We start from the raw sequence: 17,417 nt of genomic DNA, 5'->3' as shown, positions 1-17,417 counted from the left end.
ATACAAAATAGAAACTCAGCGGGGTCTGATATTTAGCAGAGTGTAGACCAGATGCAGAGTTTCAGCTTGCGGAATGGCATATCCTTGTCTCACTTTTCAGGGCACTGTAAGTGCCATGAAAGTATTTTATTACTTAGAGCCAATCACATCCCAGTTCTAGGTTTGAATAATTATTAAATCTATTAATTTACTGAGAGACACTGTTATGAATCTCAATCCACATTTATTCTGGTGAAATGTTTGAAAAGGTCTCACACCCTGATGAATAAAGAGGGGGCCTGGAACTTAGGGTGCTGGGAGTGCAGGTACAGCAGCCCCCCCGGGTTGAAGTGGTTTCCATCCTACACAGGGCCCCCAGCCCCCCACTGTAACATTGGTGCCATACCCGCCTTTGCACAAGGGATGGGAGCCACCAACCCACAGGGAACCGGCTTCACCCCGTCTCCGCTAGTGGCTCCCCCTGCAACTCGCTTCCCCGACCGAGATGATTAAGGGTTAACCCCACAGAGCTCGGGGTCCTCCACAGCCTAGACAGGCCCAGGAATGACTGCGCGAGGGGGCGGGCGAAGGGAGGGACCTTCTCGTGCCCGCCGCGGAGACCCGGGGGCCGAGCCCGGCCCGAGCGGCGCGTGCGGGAGCGAGCCCCCTCTGCAGGCTGCAGCCCCGGCGCGCGGGGCGGTGAGCGGGGCCCGGGGAGGCGCCGCCAGAGGCGGCCGCGGAGGGAGGGAACCGGCCGCAGAGGCTGCGAATCGCTGCCTGGGGAGGAGGCTGCTGGTGCCGGAGCCGAACCGCGCCTGGGACCGGAGCCACCCCCCGGGGGCCGGTCTGTGCAGCGGAGCCCGGGAGGGTCCGCGCCCCAGCCAGCGAGAGCCCGACCGAGCCCCCCCGCTCGCTGACGGGGGCAGGCGGGACCCTTCTCCGGGGCGGGGCTGCGGGGGCTGCCGGGTTCTGACCCCTCCCCGCAGAGCAGGCACCGGCCGGGGCTGGGGGGCGGGTCCGTTAGGTCGGTTCCTCTGGCCTGTGCCACGGGCGCTGGTACCGGCCCGCTCGGGGCACCGGGCTCGGCGCCGGGCCGGGGCCGCTGCACACACCGGCGATGGGAGCGCGGGGGGAGGCTGCGCTGAGTCCGTGGGTACCGCGGGGAGAAGGTTCCTTCTGTGAGCGCCCCATCGGGCAGCGTGCTGGGGATTCAGCCCGGGGCCTCCAGCGCTACCAGCCTGGGCTGCTCCTGCTTGAGCTGCAGCTCTCTGGCTGGGGCTCCCAGGGTCTGTGCAGATGGCAACTAAAACCTGCAGCCGGGCTGTGCCAGCTGATGGGGCTCAGCCTAGGGGCAGTTTAATAGCAGTGCAAACATTTGGGCTCCTGCTGGAGGCTGAGCTTTGGGACCCTGCTCTGTTTAGCTCAAGAACAAATAAAGTTGGTCCAATAAGAGATATTACCTCCCCCACCTTGTCTCTGTAATATCCTGGGTCCAACACAGCTACAACACTGTAACCCTAATTCCTGCCCAAGAAAGAGGGCAAGCCCAGGGAGGGAGCACCTGGGGAGTGAACCAACCCTGCACACACCCCACAATGCCACTCCAGTGCCCCACATTCACCCTGCAGTAGTGGCTCCAGCAGAGTCTTATGGGGCTGCCTGCCCCCAGTGCCCTGCTCTGGGCATTGCCTCACGGCTAGAAGGGTCGTAGTGCTACTCAGGTTTGGTCTGCCCAGCCCCCCAGCATGGTGACAGAGGGTCAGGTGTGCAGGCTAAATGTAAGTGGGGCTTTGACCTGGTGCTCCAGGTTGCTGTGACACTCACTGATGTTTGGCCTGCCTGTCGCATCACGACAGAGGATCAGGAGGACGCTGCCTCAGAAGTGATGCAGCTCTTTGTGACAGGATACAACACCCACAGCTGCGGGCCGGGCCCAGCTCTCGGAGCCACCACTGTGTGGTGAATCACAGACATAGAAAACACTCTTCATTACTTTTTTTACGCTGCGCAAACCCGCACCCATAATAATGGTACAAACTTTCAAACCTCCTAGGGCGCTCCCGGTTCCATGGACCACGATACATCTGCCTCACCTGCAACAGCTATTCCTCCACCAGTGTGTAAACTTTGCCGTGCTGAGTTGGGTTGTTTGTCCTTTCAGATGTCGGTGACGTTTGAGGATGTGGCCTTGTATTTCTCCCCAGCGGAGTGGGCCCTGCTGGGCGAGGAGCAAAGGCAACTTTACAGACACATCATGTGTGAAAATTACCAGATTCTGGTCTCATTAGGTGAGGAGCTGTGTCTGTGAGATCAGGGCCCCAGTGCACTGGGTGCTGCACAGAGACACCGTAACTGAGATGGAGCATATGTATGAATGGTTGGGAGGAACAGTGTCTATGGGGTTGGAAGGAGGGGTGCATGGGTGTGGATGGATAGAGGTGTGTTTAGCTGAGCAGAGCAGCCAGTTCATGGGGGGACCAGGTGGGTGAGGTAGTATCTTTTACTGGGCCAATTTCTGTTGTTGAGAGAGAGAAGCTTTTGAACCACACGGAGCTCTTCTTCCGGTCTGGGAAAGGAAAACTCTCTCTCACCAACAGAAGTTGGTCCAATAAAAGGTATTACCTCACTCAGCTGATCTCTCTAATATCCTGGGACTGAAAGGTCTAAAACTACACTGCATATGTTCAAGAGGATGCACTTCCACCCGTGGTCACTAGGGCTCCACAGTTTAGTGCAAGAGAATTCTGGCTCTTGTAGTTCCCAGACAGAGCACGTGAGCAGAAAACAATGGTGTGTTCTTCAAGCCTACAGTATGAAAGCCCAGCCAACACCACAGTTAAGGAGAAAGGCAGACTGGGTTCAGCTATGCTGGTGTATGCTGGGTTAATCTATGCTGCTCTGGCTGGCCTGGGTCAGTTGACTCAGGACGTGGGACTCAGACTGTATGGCTAAAAATTGCATTGTAGATGTTCTCGGGCTGGTGCTTGGGCTCTGGGATCCTCCCTCCAAATATCCACTCAGCAATTTTACAATCCCACCACTGCCGGCTACCAGGAGTGTTGACCATAAGCTGCAGTTCATGTTTCTAGGGAAAACAATTGCCTATTAGCCTTCACAATTAGCTGATTGCCTAATTGGCACAAACATTGCATGTGCATCTGTGGAAAGTGCAGCACTTCTGTGCCTAGAAGTGCTTAGCGGTGATGCTTTTCTCTAAGCAGGAATCAAAACCCCCAAGCCAGTGGTGATCTCCAGCATAGAACGAGGGGAAGATCTATGTGTTCAGGGTCTCACAGAAGATGAAGATGGGGACATTCTGAGACGTACCCACCCAGGTGAGGAAGGAGTTAAAGTCATATGGAGGGATCGAACAAGTAGCTGAAGGCAGCTGGAATCCTGATATGTTTTGGCCAAAGTGACAGTAGATCTCAGAATGCTAGTCTTTTAGTCTAATATTAGGCTTTTTTAGAACAGTATCACATTATCGGCTACCATTCAATTTGTGATCCACTATAACCGTCACGTTCTTTTCTGCTGTACTGCTGCCAAGGCAGTTATTCCCCATTTTCTATTGTGCATTTCATTTTTCCTTCCTAAGTGAACTATTTTGTACTTGTGTTTCTTGAATTTCACATTGTTGATTTCAGACCAATTCTCCAGTTTGTCAACATCATTTTGAATACTAATCCCGTCTATCAAAGTGTTTGTAACCCTTCCCTGGCTGTCTGAATCATTGGCCAAGCAGCACTTGGGTGTCTCCGTTCCAAGTTCAGGCCCAATTTTGTAGGTACTCAACATTGTTCCATCACTTTTTTGGGCTCTCAGTTGACATTAATAAGGGATTTCGTTATTACTCCCCAGGATTAGTTGGGAGACAACATCATGTTGTGGGAGTGAGGAGACCTGAATTCTATTCCTCATTCTGCCACTGAGCTGCTGGCAGACCTTGGACAATGTTGTATTAATTCATATAGACTACATGGGCCTAGAGAGACAAAGATGTTAACATGACACTGTCATGGGCAACATTAAAGAGTGTTAAATAAGCTTTGGGGTCAGGAATATAGAAACAGTAGCCTGCGTAGTACCATGGAAAACACCACAACATTTTTTTTCTATTCTTTTATTAAAGATACAGGGGAAAAAAAAGGAACAAGAGATAAGGCATTTGAAATGTCAGGGATGATGTAATACTTTTATTTTGACAGTGTCCCTTGTTGCCTTTCCCTTTAGCTGGAGAGAGTCTTTGGACAAAAGTTCTCTGTTGGAAAGTCTTTTAGATAGTATTAAACATGGTAATAACTGTCCTTTTGAAATATCAAAGCTCTTGGAGCTGTTGTTGATATTATAAAAATTCGATCCCGTTTCCTAGGAGACAAAAAAAGACAAACCCACTCAAGACGGAAGAGAAAAGAACAGCATGGATAGAACATGTGGCTTCTGACTCGGGTTTACTCTTACTTGCCGCTTCATGGCTGGAGAAACACAGGCACGGCCCATGGTCTGATCAGCCAATTGGAGACCTGCCTGGCAAACGTGTACCAGCGTTGGTCTGTTCTGAACAATGCGTTTGGCTGCTTCTTTGATCACAGGCTTACAGCAAGGTTGAAAACTATGGCAGTTTTGGCCAGCTAAGCCAGACTCTTCCTTATTAGAAGGCAAAGGGAGAAAAATAAGAAAGAGAAGAAATATGATGGGGAATGAAACGAATTCATGGGAGTTAAGAGGGACAGGGGCACAAAAATCTCACATTCCAGGTGATTTGGGAGAGTTAGCGAGAACTGGTAACGGTGGCAGTATCCTCCAGCTCCCTTTCTCTGGTCCGGTCTTGTTAAGACATCTTTTAGGATTAGGATGAAGAAGATCTGGGGTCCCAAAATCAGGATCAGGGCGGCAGCTTGATGGTATCGCTCACTGCAGCAGTTGATGGCATGCTCCTGCTGTTGCTGGTTTTTTCAGTCAGCAAGGGTTGCATTCAGTTCTGCTCCTTTATTGTCCCCTTGAAAGTGTTTTCTTTTGAGAAACCCTTAAAGGAATTAGTAGGCAAAATAGCACAGCCCCTCATTGTTTTTCTGCCAGTTAGGCCTAAATTAAACTCAGTCATTTTGGTTCGTTAATGTCCAGTTCCACACTTCTCTTGTTTACAGCCATCATTTTAACACTGTCCTTGAATTGCGTTATAGGCCTTTTTTGTTTGGACTAATTCCATCATCTTGTTTATATTTTTCACCTTTTCCCATCAACATTTGTTGTTGTAGGACATTGTAACACTTATAGATTTTCTCACAGTTTTTACAATTAAATGGCCAATTAGGGTAAAATTTGTGGGCCCAATTATTACAACAGCAAATTACTCCTTTGGCTAAGGTTCTCTCCCACCCTTTGTGTATTTAGTGTATAAGTTCTTCAACATCAGGGCGATCTCTCTGTTTTTTTGTGTAGCACCTGGTACTATGGAACCATGATCTCAGTTGTGCTACCACAGTACAAAGTAACTGTCGAGACGCAAATAGCTTCCCCTCTTGTGCATTGTGGAACCCACTGTCCAACAGTGACCATAAATGAGTAATTTACCGTGCAGGGTAAAGGGCTTCTTTCAGTGATAATCATTCAGTTCATATGATGTCAACCAAAGACTTCTTGTCTTGGTGCAGATTTTCCAGATGCAGAAGAGACCTGGGACTGGTCAGCAATTGAGAGCTCCTTGGGCTTCTTCCTCACACAGAGCTCTTCCCCTGGAGCAGGTAGGGAAGCAGCTCTGCCCTTTCCATCAGTGGGAGCCAGAGAGCTCATTTCAGGAATCGTCCATCAGCTGCAAACTCTCCCCTCACAGAGCATTACAATACGGATTGAAGCCCAAACATGAGAAGTGCTACAGCTCCTCACCCAGACATCCCCCTAGAAACCCCATCTCTCCCCTTACGCAGATTCCCCCAGTCTCTTCCCCCTCCCCCATTTTCCATAGAACATGGAGCCGTTGGGATCCCATCATAGTGTGAGTGTTCCGTGTGTGTCCCTCGGGAGAGGGTTGTCAGTGCTGGTGTGTGGTGATGCTGTTCTCCCCAGTGAAATGGGCCTCAGTGTAGAGAGAGGATTGTGGGGGCTGATTTTCACGTTGACTTGGAGGACTATTAGCAGGGCCTATGGGACACTGACCTTCTCCTCCTTCCCCCAGCACTGGGGCCCCAGAGAGTGTGGCCTCTTGCACTCAACTGCCAATAGCCAGCCCTGCTCTGAGGGGAGGGGCATGAGGCTGACTCAGGCACATCCCCCTGCTGGGAATATTAGTGGTTTCCCTTTGTGAGCAGCACAAGAAATAACATCTGTACTCTCTTCCACACCAAGCAGGGGCAAGGACCCTGAGCAGAGCTGAGGGGCAGACTCCTGAGGAAGGGCCTGGCACCCTGGAGTCACTCAGGCCCTTCCCAGGGACATCAGGGAAGAACCATTCCAAGAAATCTGAGCGGGGAAGACACCACAAGAGGCAGGGCAGGCCACAAAGGCAGAAGAAAAAGCTGATCAGGAATGAGCCGGCAACCTCAAGAGGCCATCAGAGGAGATCCAGGCCATATCGAAAGCCTCCTGCAGAGGTTAAAGCTGAGCCCAGAAAGAGCCTATTTACCTGTCGTGTATGCAGAGAAGAATTCAAGGTGCAAAGAGACCTGATAAGCCACCACTGGATGGTTCATAAGAGACAGGAACTGTATCACTGTAGTGAGTGTGGGGAAAGCTTTAGGAGAAAGAAGGAGTTCAGAGCACATGGGAAAGCTCACAGAAAGAAGAGAGACCATCCCTGTTCTGAATGTGGGAAGATATTCAACCAGTTATCACTGCTCACTGCCCACCAGAGAATCCACACTGGAGAGAGACCCTATCATTGTGGTGAGTGCGGAAAAAGATTCTTATACTTATCAGCTTTTACCATCCACAAGAGAGTCCACTCAGGAGAGAGACCCTATGCCTGCGCTGAGTGTGGAAAGCAATTTATGGATTCGTCAACATTTCGTAATCACCAGAGAATCCACTCAGAAAAGAGACCCCATCGCTGTAGCCAGTGTGGGAAAGGCTTCAAACTTACATCAAATCTTACTCGGCACCAGAAAATCCACAGTGAAGAGAGACCCTTCTTGTGCCATGAGTGTGGAAAAAAATTTTGCCTACGAGAACATCTGATCAGACATCAGAGGATCCACACTGGGGAGCAGCCCCATTGCTGTGCTGAGTGTGGGAAAAAATTCAGTCTCCTTCAAAGTCTCAGGAGACACCAGGAAACCCATATTACGGGGAGACTCCATCGCTGTGTTGAGTGTGGGAAAGTATTCCGTCATCCAGACAGTCTCTCTAAACACCAGAGAGTGCACACTGGGAAACTCCATCGCTGCACTGACTGTGGAAAAGGCTTTGTCTATATGCATCATCTCACTCGCCACCAGAGAATCCACACTGGAGAGAAACCCTATTGCTGCACTGAGTGTGGGAAAAGTTTCACCCAACTGTCAGGCCTTACCAACCACCTGAGAATCCATTCAGGAGAGCGACCCTATCCCTGCACGCAGTGTGGGAAGTGCTTTGCTCACTCATCATCTCTCACTGAACATCTGAAAATCCATTCAGGAGAGCGACCATATTCCTGCATTCAGTGTGGGAAGCACTTTGCTCGCTCATCATCTCTTACTCAGCATCAGAGAACTCACTCAGGAGAACGACCATATTCCTGCACTCAGTGTGGGAAGCGTTTTGCTCGCTCATCATATCTTACTAAACACCAGAGCAGCCACTCAGAATAGAGACTCTTGACCCTTGTGTTTGATGGAGGGAACCTCTTCAATTTCTTACTTCACCCGTTCCCAAAGTCTGTAAAAGTGGGAGAACTTGCTCCCACTCTGAAATGTTCCCACCTCTTCAGTAAGCAGACAGAAATTTAGGTGCTGGGTTTGTTAAAATTATTTTGTGTAGTTTTGGAGATGGAAGCATTTAACCCTAGAGGTACCGAAACATTCCTTTGTGGGCATTATGGGCTGCAGCTAAGAGAGAGATGACTGGAGCCAAGACTGCACTTTAGAGGTCCTGGTTTATCCTAGGCTGTTTGCTCACTGCAGCTCCCATCCTCTCACACTCCACAAATCAAATTAATTGTTTCATTTCTTCTGGGATTTTTGGGTTTGGAAAAATTGGCAAAGATTCTGGCAGAGACTGAAAAGGAGCTTTTGTCTCTTTAGTTAATGAAAGGCTGTGACATCCCCTGTGTGCCCCTCATAGTACTGAATCAAAAGGAAGGGTGTTTTTATTTGGCTTTGAGAGAAAATTATGAATCAAGCTGTCTTAGTAGTTGGCTTCATGCACAATGCAGCCAGGGCTCTGTCTTCATACCTAATTGCCAGACAAGCAATACCAGCTAGGACCTGAGGTTTGGAGAGTGGAGTTTCCAGGTCACACAATGATGATACAGCTAAAGTCAAGATACCCCTTTTCTGAAATAGCCTGTCAGACAATGTATCAGAGACAACATTTCTAAGGAACAGTGCCAACAGGTGGTGTGGGACTGTACTTTGGTTTGATGCTGCATTTCTTGGTGGATAGATAAGTCAGATTTCCATCCCCTGCTCTCTCCGAATCAGCTCTCATGTCCTTCTCGGAATAACCATATTAAGTGAATCATAGAATCATAGAATATCAGGGTTGGAAGGGACCTCAGGAGGTCATCTAGTCCAACCCCCTGCTCAAAGCAGGACCAATCCCCAATTAAATCATCCCAGCCAGGGCTTTGTCAAGCCTGACCTTAAAAACTTCTAAGGAAGGAGATTCTACCACCTCCCTAGGTAACGCATTCCAGTGTTTCACCACCCTCCTAGTGAAAAAGTTTTTCCTAATATCCAATCTAAACCTTCCCCACTGCAACTTGACACCATTAGTCCTTGTCCTGTCCTCTTCTACCACTGAGAATAGTTTACAACCATCCTCTCTGGAACCACCTCTCAGGTAGTTGAAAGCAGCTATCAAATCCCCCCTCATTCTTCTCTTCTGCAGACTAAACAATCCCAGTTCCCTCAGCCTCTCCTCATAAGTCATGTGTTCCAGACCCCTAATCATTTTTGTTGCCCTTCGCTGGACTCTCTCCAATTTTTCCACATCCTCCTTGTAGTGTGGGGCCCAAAACTGGACACAGTACTCCAGATGAGGCCTCACCAATGTCGAATAGAGGGGGACGATCATGTCCCTCGATCTGCTCGCTATGCCCCTACTTATACATCCCAAAATGCCATTGGCCTTCTTGGCAACAAGGGCACACTGCTGACTCATATCCAGCTTCTCGTCCACTGTCACCCCTAGGTCCTTTTCCGCAGAACTGCTGCCTAACCATTCGGTCCCTAGTCTGTAGCTGTGCATTGGGTTCTTCCGTCCTAAGTGCAGGACGCTGCACTTATCCTTATTGAACCTCATCAGATTTCTCGTGAAAGATCCTTCTTCATTACAACAGGATACATTGTGGTGACAGGTGCTTTAACTTACATCTCTACCCATTGAGGCTTCTCGAGCTCCCAATCCTGTTCCTGTGGGGCTCAAGAACAAACAGCATGTTGTTTGGTTATGGACTGCCGTCTTTATCATATTGATGGAAGATGCAAATGCTTGACCTCTATGGATGCTGCTGTCATGATTAGAGTGTCTACATTACTTACCCAACATCTAATTCATTGTGCCATCAGAAGTCATACACCAGAAAAAAGGGCATGGGCAGGTGTCAAGGCTGATTCCCACTCTGGCACTTTGAGTGCAGAAGGTGGGGGCCTGCAAGGATTCAAAACGTTAATACTTGCCACTCCTTGCTTGTATTAAACTCTCAAGGTTACAGCTTCTCTCTGACCTTGGACGGGTAGATGCTGCCACCACTCAAATGCAAAGCCTTTGGAACTCAGGAAGGAACACTTGGGAAGTCCTTTCTGTGGGGTACCCTTAAGCCCTTTCACTCCCTCCTCCAGAGAGGAGCTGAGAAAGAAAACACAGGAAATTAGCTGTTGCCCCCAGCTAATTAAACAACATATGCACAAACCTCTTAGGACACCAAAAATCCAATCCTGTTCTTTAAAAAGGTAAATTTTATTAAAAACAAAAAGAAAGAACAAAGATCTGGAATTTAGGCTTTTGCTAGATTTTAAAAGAGCAATTCCAAAAAATAAGCACCCAAAATAGCTTTCTTGGGGGTTCAGCTTAAAGGTTACAAGCAAACAAAAGTATCTGGGGTCAGCACAGAGGAGTCCACTAGCCATAAGAAATAAACGGAAATAAACCTAATTGTGTCTTTCTAAACATTCCTGATCTACTTACACATTTGGGGGTTCCAAATCAGTCGTTCTAGGTATGATTTGATCTATGATCATACCTGGCTTAATGTTTCTCATAGGATAACTGCTCCCTGTCCCCTCTTTCCTGGAGAACAACAACAGAGACAAAGGGGAAGTTTTGTCCCCCATTTTAAAAAATCTGGCTTCAAGATTAAACTCGATAATTTTATGGAGGAGATGGTATGATGGGATAACATGATTTTGACAATTAATTGATCTTTAATTATTCATGGTAAATAGGCCCAATGGCCTGTGATGGGATGGGATCTGAGTTACTACAGAGAATTCTTTCCTGGGTATCTGGCTGGTGAATCTTGCCCACATGCTCCATATTTGGGGTTGGGAAGGAATTTTTCCTTCAGGGCAAATTGGAAGAGGCCTGTGGGGGGTTTCGCCTTCCCCTGCAGCATGGTGCACAGATCACTTGCCGGGGTATTCTCTGCACCTTGAAGTCTTTAAACCATGATTTGAGAACTTCAGTAGCTCAGACATAGGTGAGGGGTTTATTGCAGGAGTGCGTGCCTGGGTGGGATTCTGTGGCCTGCATTGTGCAGGAGGTCAGACTAGATGATCATAATGGTCCCTTCTGATCTTAATATCTATGAGTTTAAGTTATAGCCTTCCCATTGGCTCTTTTGGTCATGTGCCCACTCCCTTTCCTTTTCCTGGGGGACTTTGTTAACCCTTTGCAGGTAAAGCAAGCAGAGAACAGCCACCAAGAGGGACTTTATAGCTAACTGGCTGGGCGGGTGTCCATAAAATGGAGCTACTCCCCACCCCCTTCATTTATCACAGCAGGGATGAGAGATGTCAGTTACTTCCTGTTATGCCTTTTTTTTTTTTTTATAATTCGAATTTGTATCCTTGGACGCTTATGTGGCACTTTAGTGCCACCCAGGGCTTGTCTACACTAGACTTTATCACTTACCAAAACACTCATCCACATCCCTGAGAGATGTAAAATATACCAACCTAAGCTCTGGTGTAGACTGAGCTATGTTGGTGGGAGAGCTTTCGCCTCTCATAGAGGTGGAGATGTTATGCTGACAGGTGAGCTCTCTCTCCCCCATCGGCTTTGAGCATCTTGAATGCTAGCTTGGTGTCTTGAACACTATTGGGAGATGTAGCACTTCTAGTGTAGATTAGTCCTAACACTGAGATGTACCTGGAGCTCAGCCTTGACACCAAGTGGCCAGGAATGCAGGAAACTCTGTGGGCAACTTTGCTTCACTTTGCAGGCTGGGACTCAGGTTTGGCACTTGTTGTAGGTGTTTTCTATAAACAACTTGTGGAGTTGCAGTCCCAGTCCAGAGTGTGACAGGGTATGAAATAGCCAGGGGTCATGGGGCAGGAACAGAGATGGGATCCTGTGTGGGAACAGGCAGCCCAGACAGCACTGTTTGAGGAGAAAGAGAGGGACTCCTAAATAGAGAGGGAGAGAAATCAGTCCCAGCAACATCCACAGATCAAACTGAGCAGCAGTACTGGGCCAGTGTCTCCCCATTCCTCAAGTGGGGAAATCTGTGGCCATGCCTTTCTGTCGGAGGGCGATGATGAGATGGGACTTTGTGTCACTGCTGTGTCATCATTCCTGGAGGGAATAAAATAATAGAATTATGAGTCTGAAATGGCTGCCTCCCATGTGTGTAAGTGAAGACCTACAATCTTCCCTGCACTGCTGACTTTGCCATGTTCCAGTCACTCTTGGGAGATGATATTGGGGAGAAGTAGCCATCTTGCCTTTCTTTCTGGAGCTGATTATGCCAGCTGCAGTTCAGCTCAATTGTAATCTGCTTTAAGATTGAGAAATCTGCATTGTAACAAAGGAACAGCTTAAGGTTCCTGTCCAGACAAATCTTGTGTGTCCTAAAAACTCAGCAGGGGATGATTCTTTCACAAGAGAATGAACTATAAGAAAGGGGAAGAGGTGCCCCCAAATAATCTTCTCTTTCTCTCTGCTCATGGCATCAATGACACCTGAAAGACAAAGAAAGTAACACCTCACTTGGGGAGGGTCCCTAACTGAAGGGATTCCTGCCAATAAAACTAATACAGCGTGTGGTGAGAGACTTCTGCTTGAATCCATTTAGCTAGATATGTTAGTTATTAGTTGTGTTTTACCTTTTATTTTCTTATAGCTACGGCTACGGTTTTGTCACAGAGGTTGTGGAAGTCACGGGATCCGTGACTTCCAAAGATCTCCGTGACTTCAACCCTGGCATTTGAAGGGTCCCACTGCCTCCCGTAGTGGCAGGGAGCTGTGAGGTACCCCCTCCGCCTGAGTCAGTAGCCCCCCAAGCTCTCCGCTGCCATGGGCAACAGGGGTACCCCACCGTTCCCAGCCACAGGTGAGCTCTTTCCCATTGGCTTGAGCATCTTGAATTCTAGCTTGGGGTCTTGAGCACTAGTGGGAGCTATAGCACTTCTAATGTAGATTACCCCTAACACTGAGATGTACCTGGATCTCAGCCTTGACACAAAGTGGCAAGGAGTGCAGGAAAAATCTCTGGGCAACTTTGCTCCCCTTTGCAGGCTGAGACTCAGCTTGCTGCTTGTTGTCTGTGTTTTCTGTGAACAACTTGTGGAGTTGCAATCCCAGCCCAGAGTGTGACATGGGTATGAAACATCCAGCGGTCATGGGACAGGGACAGAGGTGGGATCCTGCGTGGGAACAGGCAGCTCAGAGAGCATTGTTTGAGGAGAGAGAGACCAGCCCCAACAACATTCACAGGTCAAACTGAGCCACAGTAGCGGGCCAGTGTCTCCCAGTTCCTCAGGTGGGGAAGTCCGTGGCCATGCCTCTCTGTCGGAGGGCAATGAGGAGATGGGACTTTGTGTCACGGTTGTGTCATCATTCCTGGAGGGAATAAAATACAAGAGAAATAGCCGTCGGAAAGATTCTGTGTGTGCGTGTACGCATGGCCCTGCAGTGCCGACTGTGCCATGTTCCAGTCCCTCTCGGGAGATGTGGGGGGAGAAGCAGCCATCTTGCCTTTCTTGCTGGAGCTGGTTATGCCAGCTGCAGTTCAGCTCAGTTGTAATCTGCTTTAAATCATTATCTGTATTCAAAAAATGGGGGTGTTAGAGCACTGAATTAGTTAAAATCTCCCAGAATACTTTGTGCTCATGCTAAGCTTTATTGTACAAATGTACAAGTAGTTAAATTGCTCTAACCTTTGTTCATAATATATGCAGAATCTGTCAGATGCAAGATGTATTCTCTCAAGGTTTGCCAAATATGAACTGTGTGCTAGGTACAGTTAGTGTACATGTATCTGGTTTTTATGCTACTTGTCTGCTATGGTCTGCCGCCAGCTAAACTGTCGTGTGCATAATTAGATGATAAAAGGTGTGTAAGGTCTGCAGAATCTTGACTTTTCTGTCTCCTGTATACATCAGGGTTACATTCTTGAAAAGGGCGATGGATACTGAAATTCAGTTGGAGATGATTCATGCAGAAGAGAATTAACTATAAGGAAGAGGTGCCCCCAAGTTTCCTCCCTCTCTCTGCTCTTGGCATCAACACCACCTGAAAGACCAGGAAAGTAACACTGCACTTGGGGAGGGTCCCTAGCTGACAGGATTCCAGCCAATAAAACTAATACAGCATGCAGTGAGAGACGTCTGCTTTGAATTCATTTAGCTTGTATAGTTATTAGTTGTGTTTTACCTTTTATTTTCTTATAACTAAGGCTATGTTTTTTTTCCCCCCACAGAAGTTGCAAAATTCAAAGAATCCGTGACTTCCAAAGACCTCCATGACTTCAGCCCTGGCATCTGGGAGCTGCAGGGTCCCACTGCCTCCCATAGCAGCAGGGAGCTGTGAGGTACACCCACTGCCTGAGTCAGTGGGCCCCCAAGCTCTCTGCCACCATGGGCAGCAGAGTATCCCACAGTTTGTAGCTGCTGCCGCAGGCCAGGTTGTACCCTGCAGCTTCTGGCCACTGTGTGGCACAGGGGAATCCCTGTAGCTCCTGACCCACTTGGGGGGCATGTGCACCCCCACAGCTCCCCCCTGCAGCGATGGCAGGGGGATTCCCTGCTCCCCACTGCTGGAGAGGGGGCAGGAGGACCCTGCAGCTTCTCTCCACTGCTGGTGGCAGGAGGACCCTGGAGAGCTGAACCCCCACTGGTAGTAGGGGCCCCAAGAGCTCCAAGCCACTCCACAGCTGCCCAGTCCCTTCCCTTTTTATCATGGATATTTTTATAAAAGTCAGGGACGAGTCACAGGCCTCTCTGAATTTTTCTTTATTAACAATCCCATGAACAATCCCTCATTACTTGTAATCACTTAAAAAATTCTCTGTAGTTTTAACTTGCAGTTAACTTGTAATATTGTTTCATCAAATCCAGTGTGTTTGGATTGAAGGGTTTGAGAATCTCCATATCGGATAACAGCTGTTCAATATTCCAGATGGAACCATGGTTAAAGTCACAATTATACTGACCATTTCCAATCAATAAAGTCAGTGAGTCTGGTTATCTGACGTCTCAACGCACTTACCATCAGACCCCGAAGCGGATAAGAATTATTGTGCATCTCTCTCTTGTTAATTAATCTGAGCTTGACTAAACTGCCTCTGCAGTACATGTTATGGAAACTGTGCCAGCCCCAAATGTTAAACAATTATGAGATTTTTCTAAAATATAAAAGTTGGAGGTTTTTATTTGCTTTAGGTTTGAGTTGTTAGGGTGCACTTGTTTCATGTTTTAAAGGTTTACTCTACTACCATGAGGGCTAGAAACTTATCTTTTGTAATGAAAGAAAATTCTCCTGCAATGCAGTGGAGACAACCTGAACCCCTGTACCAGCCCTACCCCCTGAGTGCTATCCCCATCCCTCCCTTCAACCAGCTTTGGCACTTTCCCACACAGACAGACTCTCCTGATCTGTATCTGGGCTCACATGACAGTTGCTGAGTGATCAGGATGGGCTCCAGGTTCAGGTTATCATTATGGTCCTTTTTATGTACTCCTCAGACAGAATAATTTAATAGGAACCTGATCTGCAGTCACAGGCTCCTCTCCCCCGGGCTTGTCATCTGGTGTGCCACTCCACAGAGTGGGAGTAGGGCTACGTGGCCATAAATGGTGAAGATGGCAAGGAAAGGAAATGGGGGTGATCTCATAGATCCCTGTGGAGTGTGATGAGCCTCACAGGATACAGGGTGGCAGTGATGTCTTAGGGGCTGAAGCAGGGGCTGCCCCACAGGATATGGGGGGGGGGGAACAGGGACCTCTCAGGGTCTGAGCCCTGTGCAGCCTGTTGTGGCCCCTCAGGGAACATTCACTGGGACTGTTAGAAATTCAGGAGCTGTTTGATCCTTCTGAGCCCATCATCCCCTCTCGCCCCCTGCAGCTGCTGCTCCCAGCGGTTAATGCCGCAGTGAAGGGCAAAGGGTATCTTGGGTTTGGATTGTGGGATGGAGCCTATACAGGCCCAGACTGTCCCACTCTGGGCAATTCACCCTCTACTTTCAAACTGCACAACCCCGCCCCCACCCCTAATTACCAACTGCCACTCTGGGCTGAGGAAGGACCATTCTCACCTGCGCAGGCGGGGAGAAAGGGAGTTGGAGACTTATCCCCAGACTCAGGATAAAAGCTTCCAGCTGAGGGGATGAACCATTTCACTATGGGAGGGGAGGGGGGTGATGGGTTGGGTCACAGAGATCCCCTTGGGACTGTCAAATGATGTGCTGGAATTGCCTTGGAGTCAATTTTCCCTGCTAGCCTGGGCGCCCCAGACTCCTGTCTTGTGAGCCAGACATGCTAGCCTGCCCAACACAGACCCAGGGTCTGGGCTGGGCCCCCAAAGCTGCAGGCTTCACTAAGAACAGCCCAGCAAGTTACCTGTCCCCAGATACCCAGCTCCCAATGGGATCCAACCCCCAAATAAATCCATTTTAGTCTGTATAAAGCTTATACAGGGTAAACTCATAAATTGTTCGCCCTCTATAACACTGATTAAACAAAATTAAACATAACACATAAGTCTAAGCCCAATACATTAAGAAACAGATTACAGGTAATATCTTACCCTGTGACAGGATTGGGACTCACCACCACAGTGCCGCCCCCTGGAACGTCAGGGAATTAGCTCAGTCTCATCATGGAGCACTTTTTGCACATGGTGCCTTGCCCTTTGTCTGCTCTGCTGCTTTGGGGACCCACGTTGCTCCCCACTTGGCAGTGTCCTCTTCAGGACACTGCCCTCCGGCAATGCCCACTGCTCCGGTCTCATCCCCTTCCGGGGGTTTGGTGTTATCAGCAGTCTTCGATCTACACCAGCTCTAGTGGCCGACTGCAGCCTCAAAGTCTATCCCCTTTGTCGCAGGGTCCAGCCATAGCCTGTATCAGGCCACGCTCCTCCTCAGCCAGGTGTAGTACAAGGTGGGAACCCAGGCCCACCCACTACTCTGGGTCCCAACCCAGGGGCCCTCTAGCAGCAGCCTCTCTGCCCTCCTTCTCTCCCCATGTCAAACTATTGTCCCTGGGCCGCTTCCCCTGTGGCCCCATGCACCTGCTCAGCCCTTTGTAGCAAGGCCTGCAGCCTAGGGTTTTCTTTGGCCGGAGCTCCCCAGCGCCTTCTACCCTTCCCCAGCACTGCTCTGTCCAAGGTGCTACCTTTCCACTCAGGAGACAGTCCTCCTCCCTTACCACTCAGGGAGAGACTACCCTGTGCCCTAGCTGGGCAGCCTTTATATAGGACCTTGCCTGGTCCTGATTGGCTGCCCCTTCTCCCTCCCTGATTGGCTCTCCCCAGGCCTTCACTGATTGTCTGCTGGTTCGCGCAGCCTCTCTGGCCTGGTTCAGCCCTTTTCTCAGGGGGTGGGGCTCCATCCCCCCCCCCAAAGATGTTCCAATAAGCTTCTTTTACAGACTAGACTCCTTCTTAGTCTGGGCCCAATCCTTTCTCCTGGTACAGACCTTGTTAGTTTCAGCTTACATCTCAGGTGATAAACAGTGGTGTTCTCCTAACTGGCAGTCTCTTGAGCCAGGTGAAGACAAAATGGAGGGGCTTCCAGGGCCTTTTAATATTCTCTCTCTTGTGGGTGGAAACCCCTTTGTTCTTCTGTGCAAAATCACGGCAGC

At 49.0% G+C, this 17,417-nt stretch overlaps 1 protein-coding gene across 1 annotated transcript; it reads left to right on the top strand.

Moving 5' to 3' along the window:
* The first annotated feature begins 575 nt into the window (after window positions 1–575).
* Window positions 576–14,804, top strand: LOC144267026 (uncharacterized). The gene is made up of 6 exons (XM_077820661.1): window positions 576–678; window positions 2,141–2,267; window positions 3,201–3,314; window positions 5,634–5,723; window positions 6,325–7,884; window positions 13,722–14,804. Exons 2-5 carry the CDS (start codon window positions 2,141–2,143, stop codon window positions 7,764–7,766), a joined length of 1,773 nt encoding a protein of 590 aa, XP_077676787.1. The 5' UTR covers window positions 576–678; the 3' UTR covers window positions 7,767–7,884; window positions 13,722–14,804.
* Window positions 14,805–17,417: the final 2,613 nt, after the last annotated feature.

Source organism: Eretmochelys imbricata, chromosome 6, assembly GCF_965152235.1.
Source record: "Eretmochelys imbricata isolate rEreImb1 chromosome 6, rEreImb1.hap1, whole genome shotgun sequence".
Lineage (NCBI taxonomy): Eukaryota > Metazoa > Chordata > Testudines > Cheloniidae > Eretmochelys > Eretmochelys imbricata.
The sequence above is the reverse complement of the archived record's forward strand: the minus strand, read 5'-3'. Positions and strand labels throughout refer to the sequence as shown.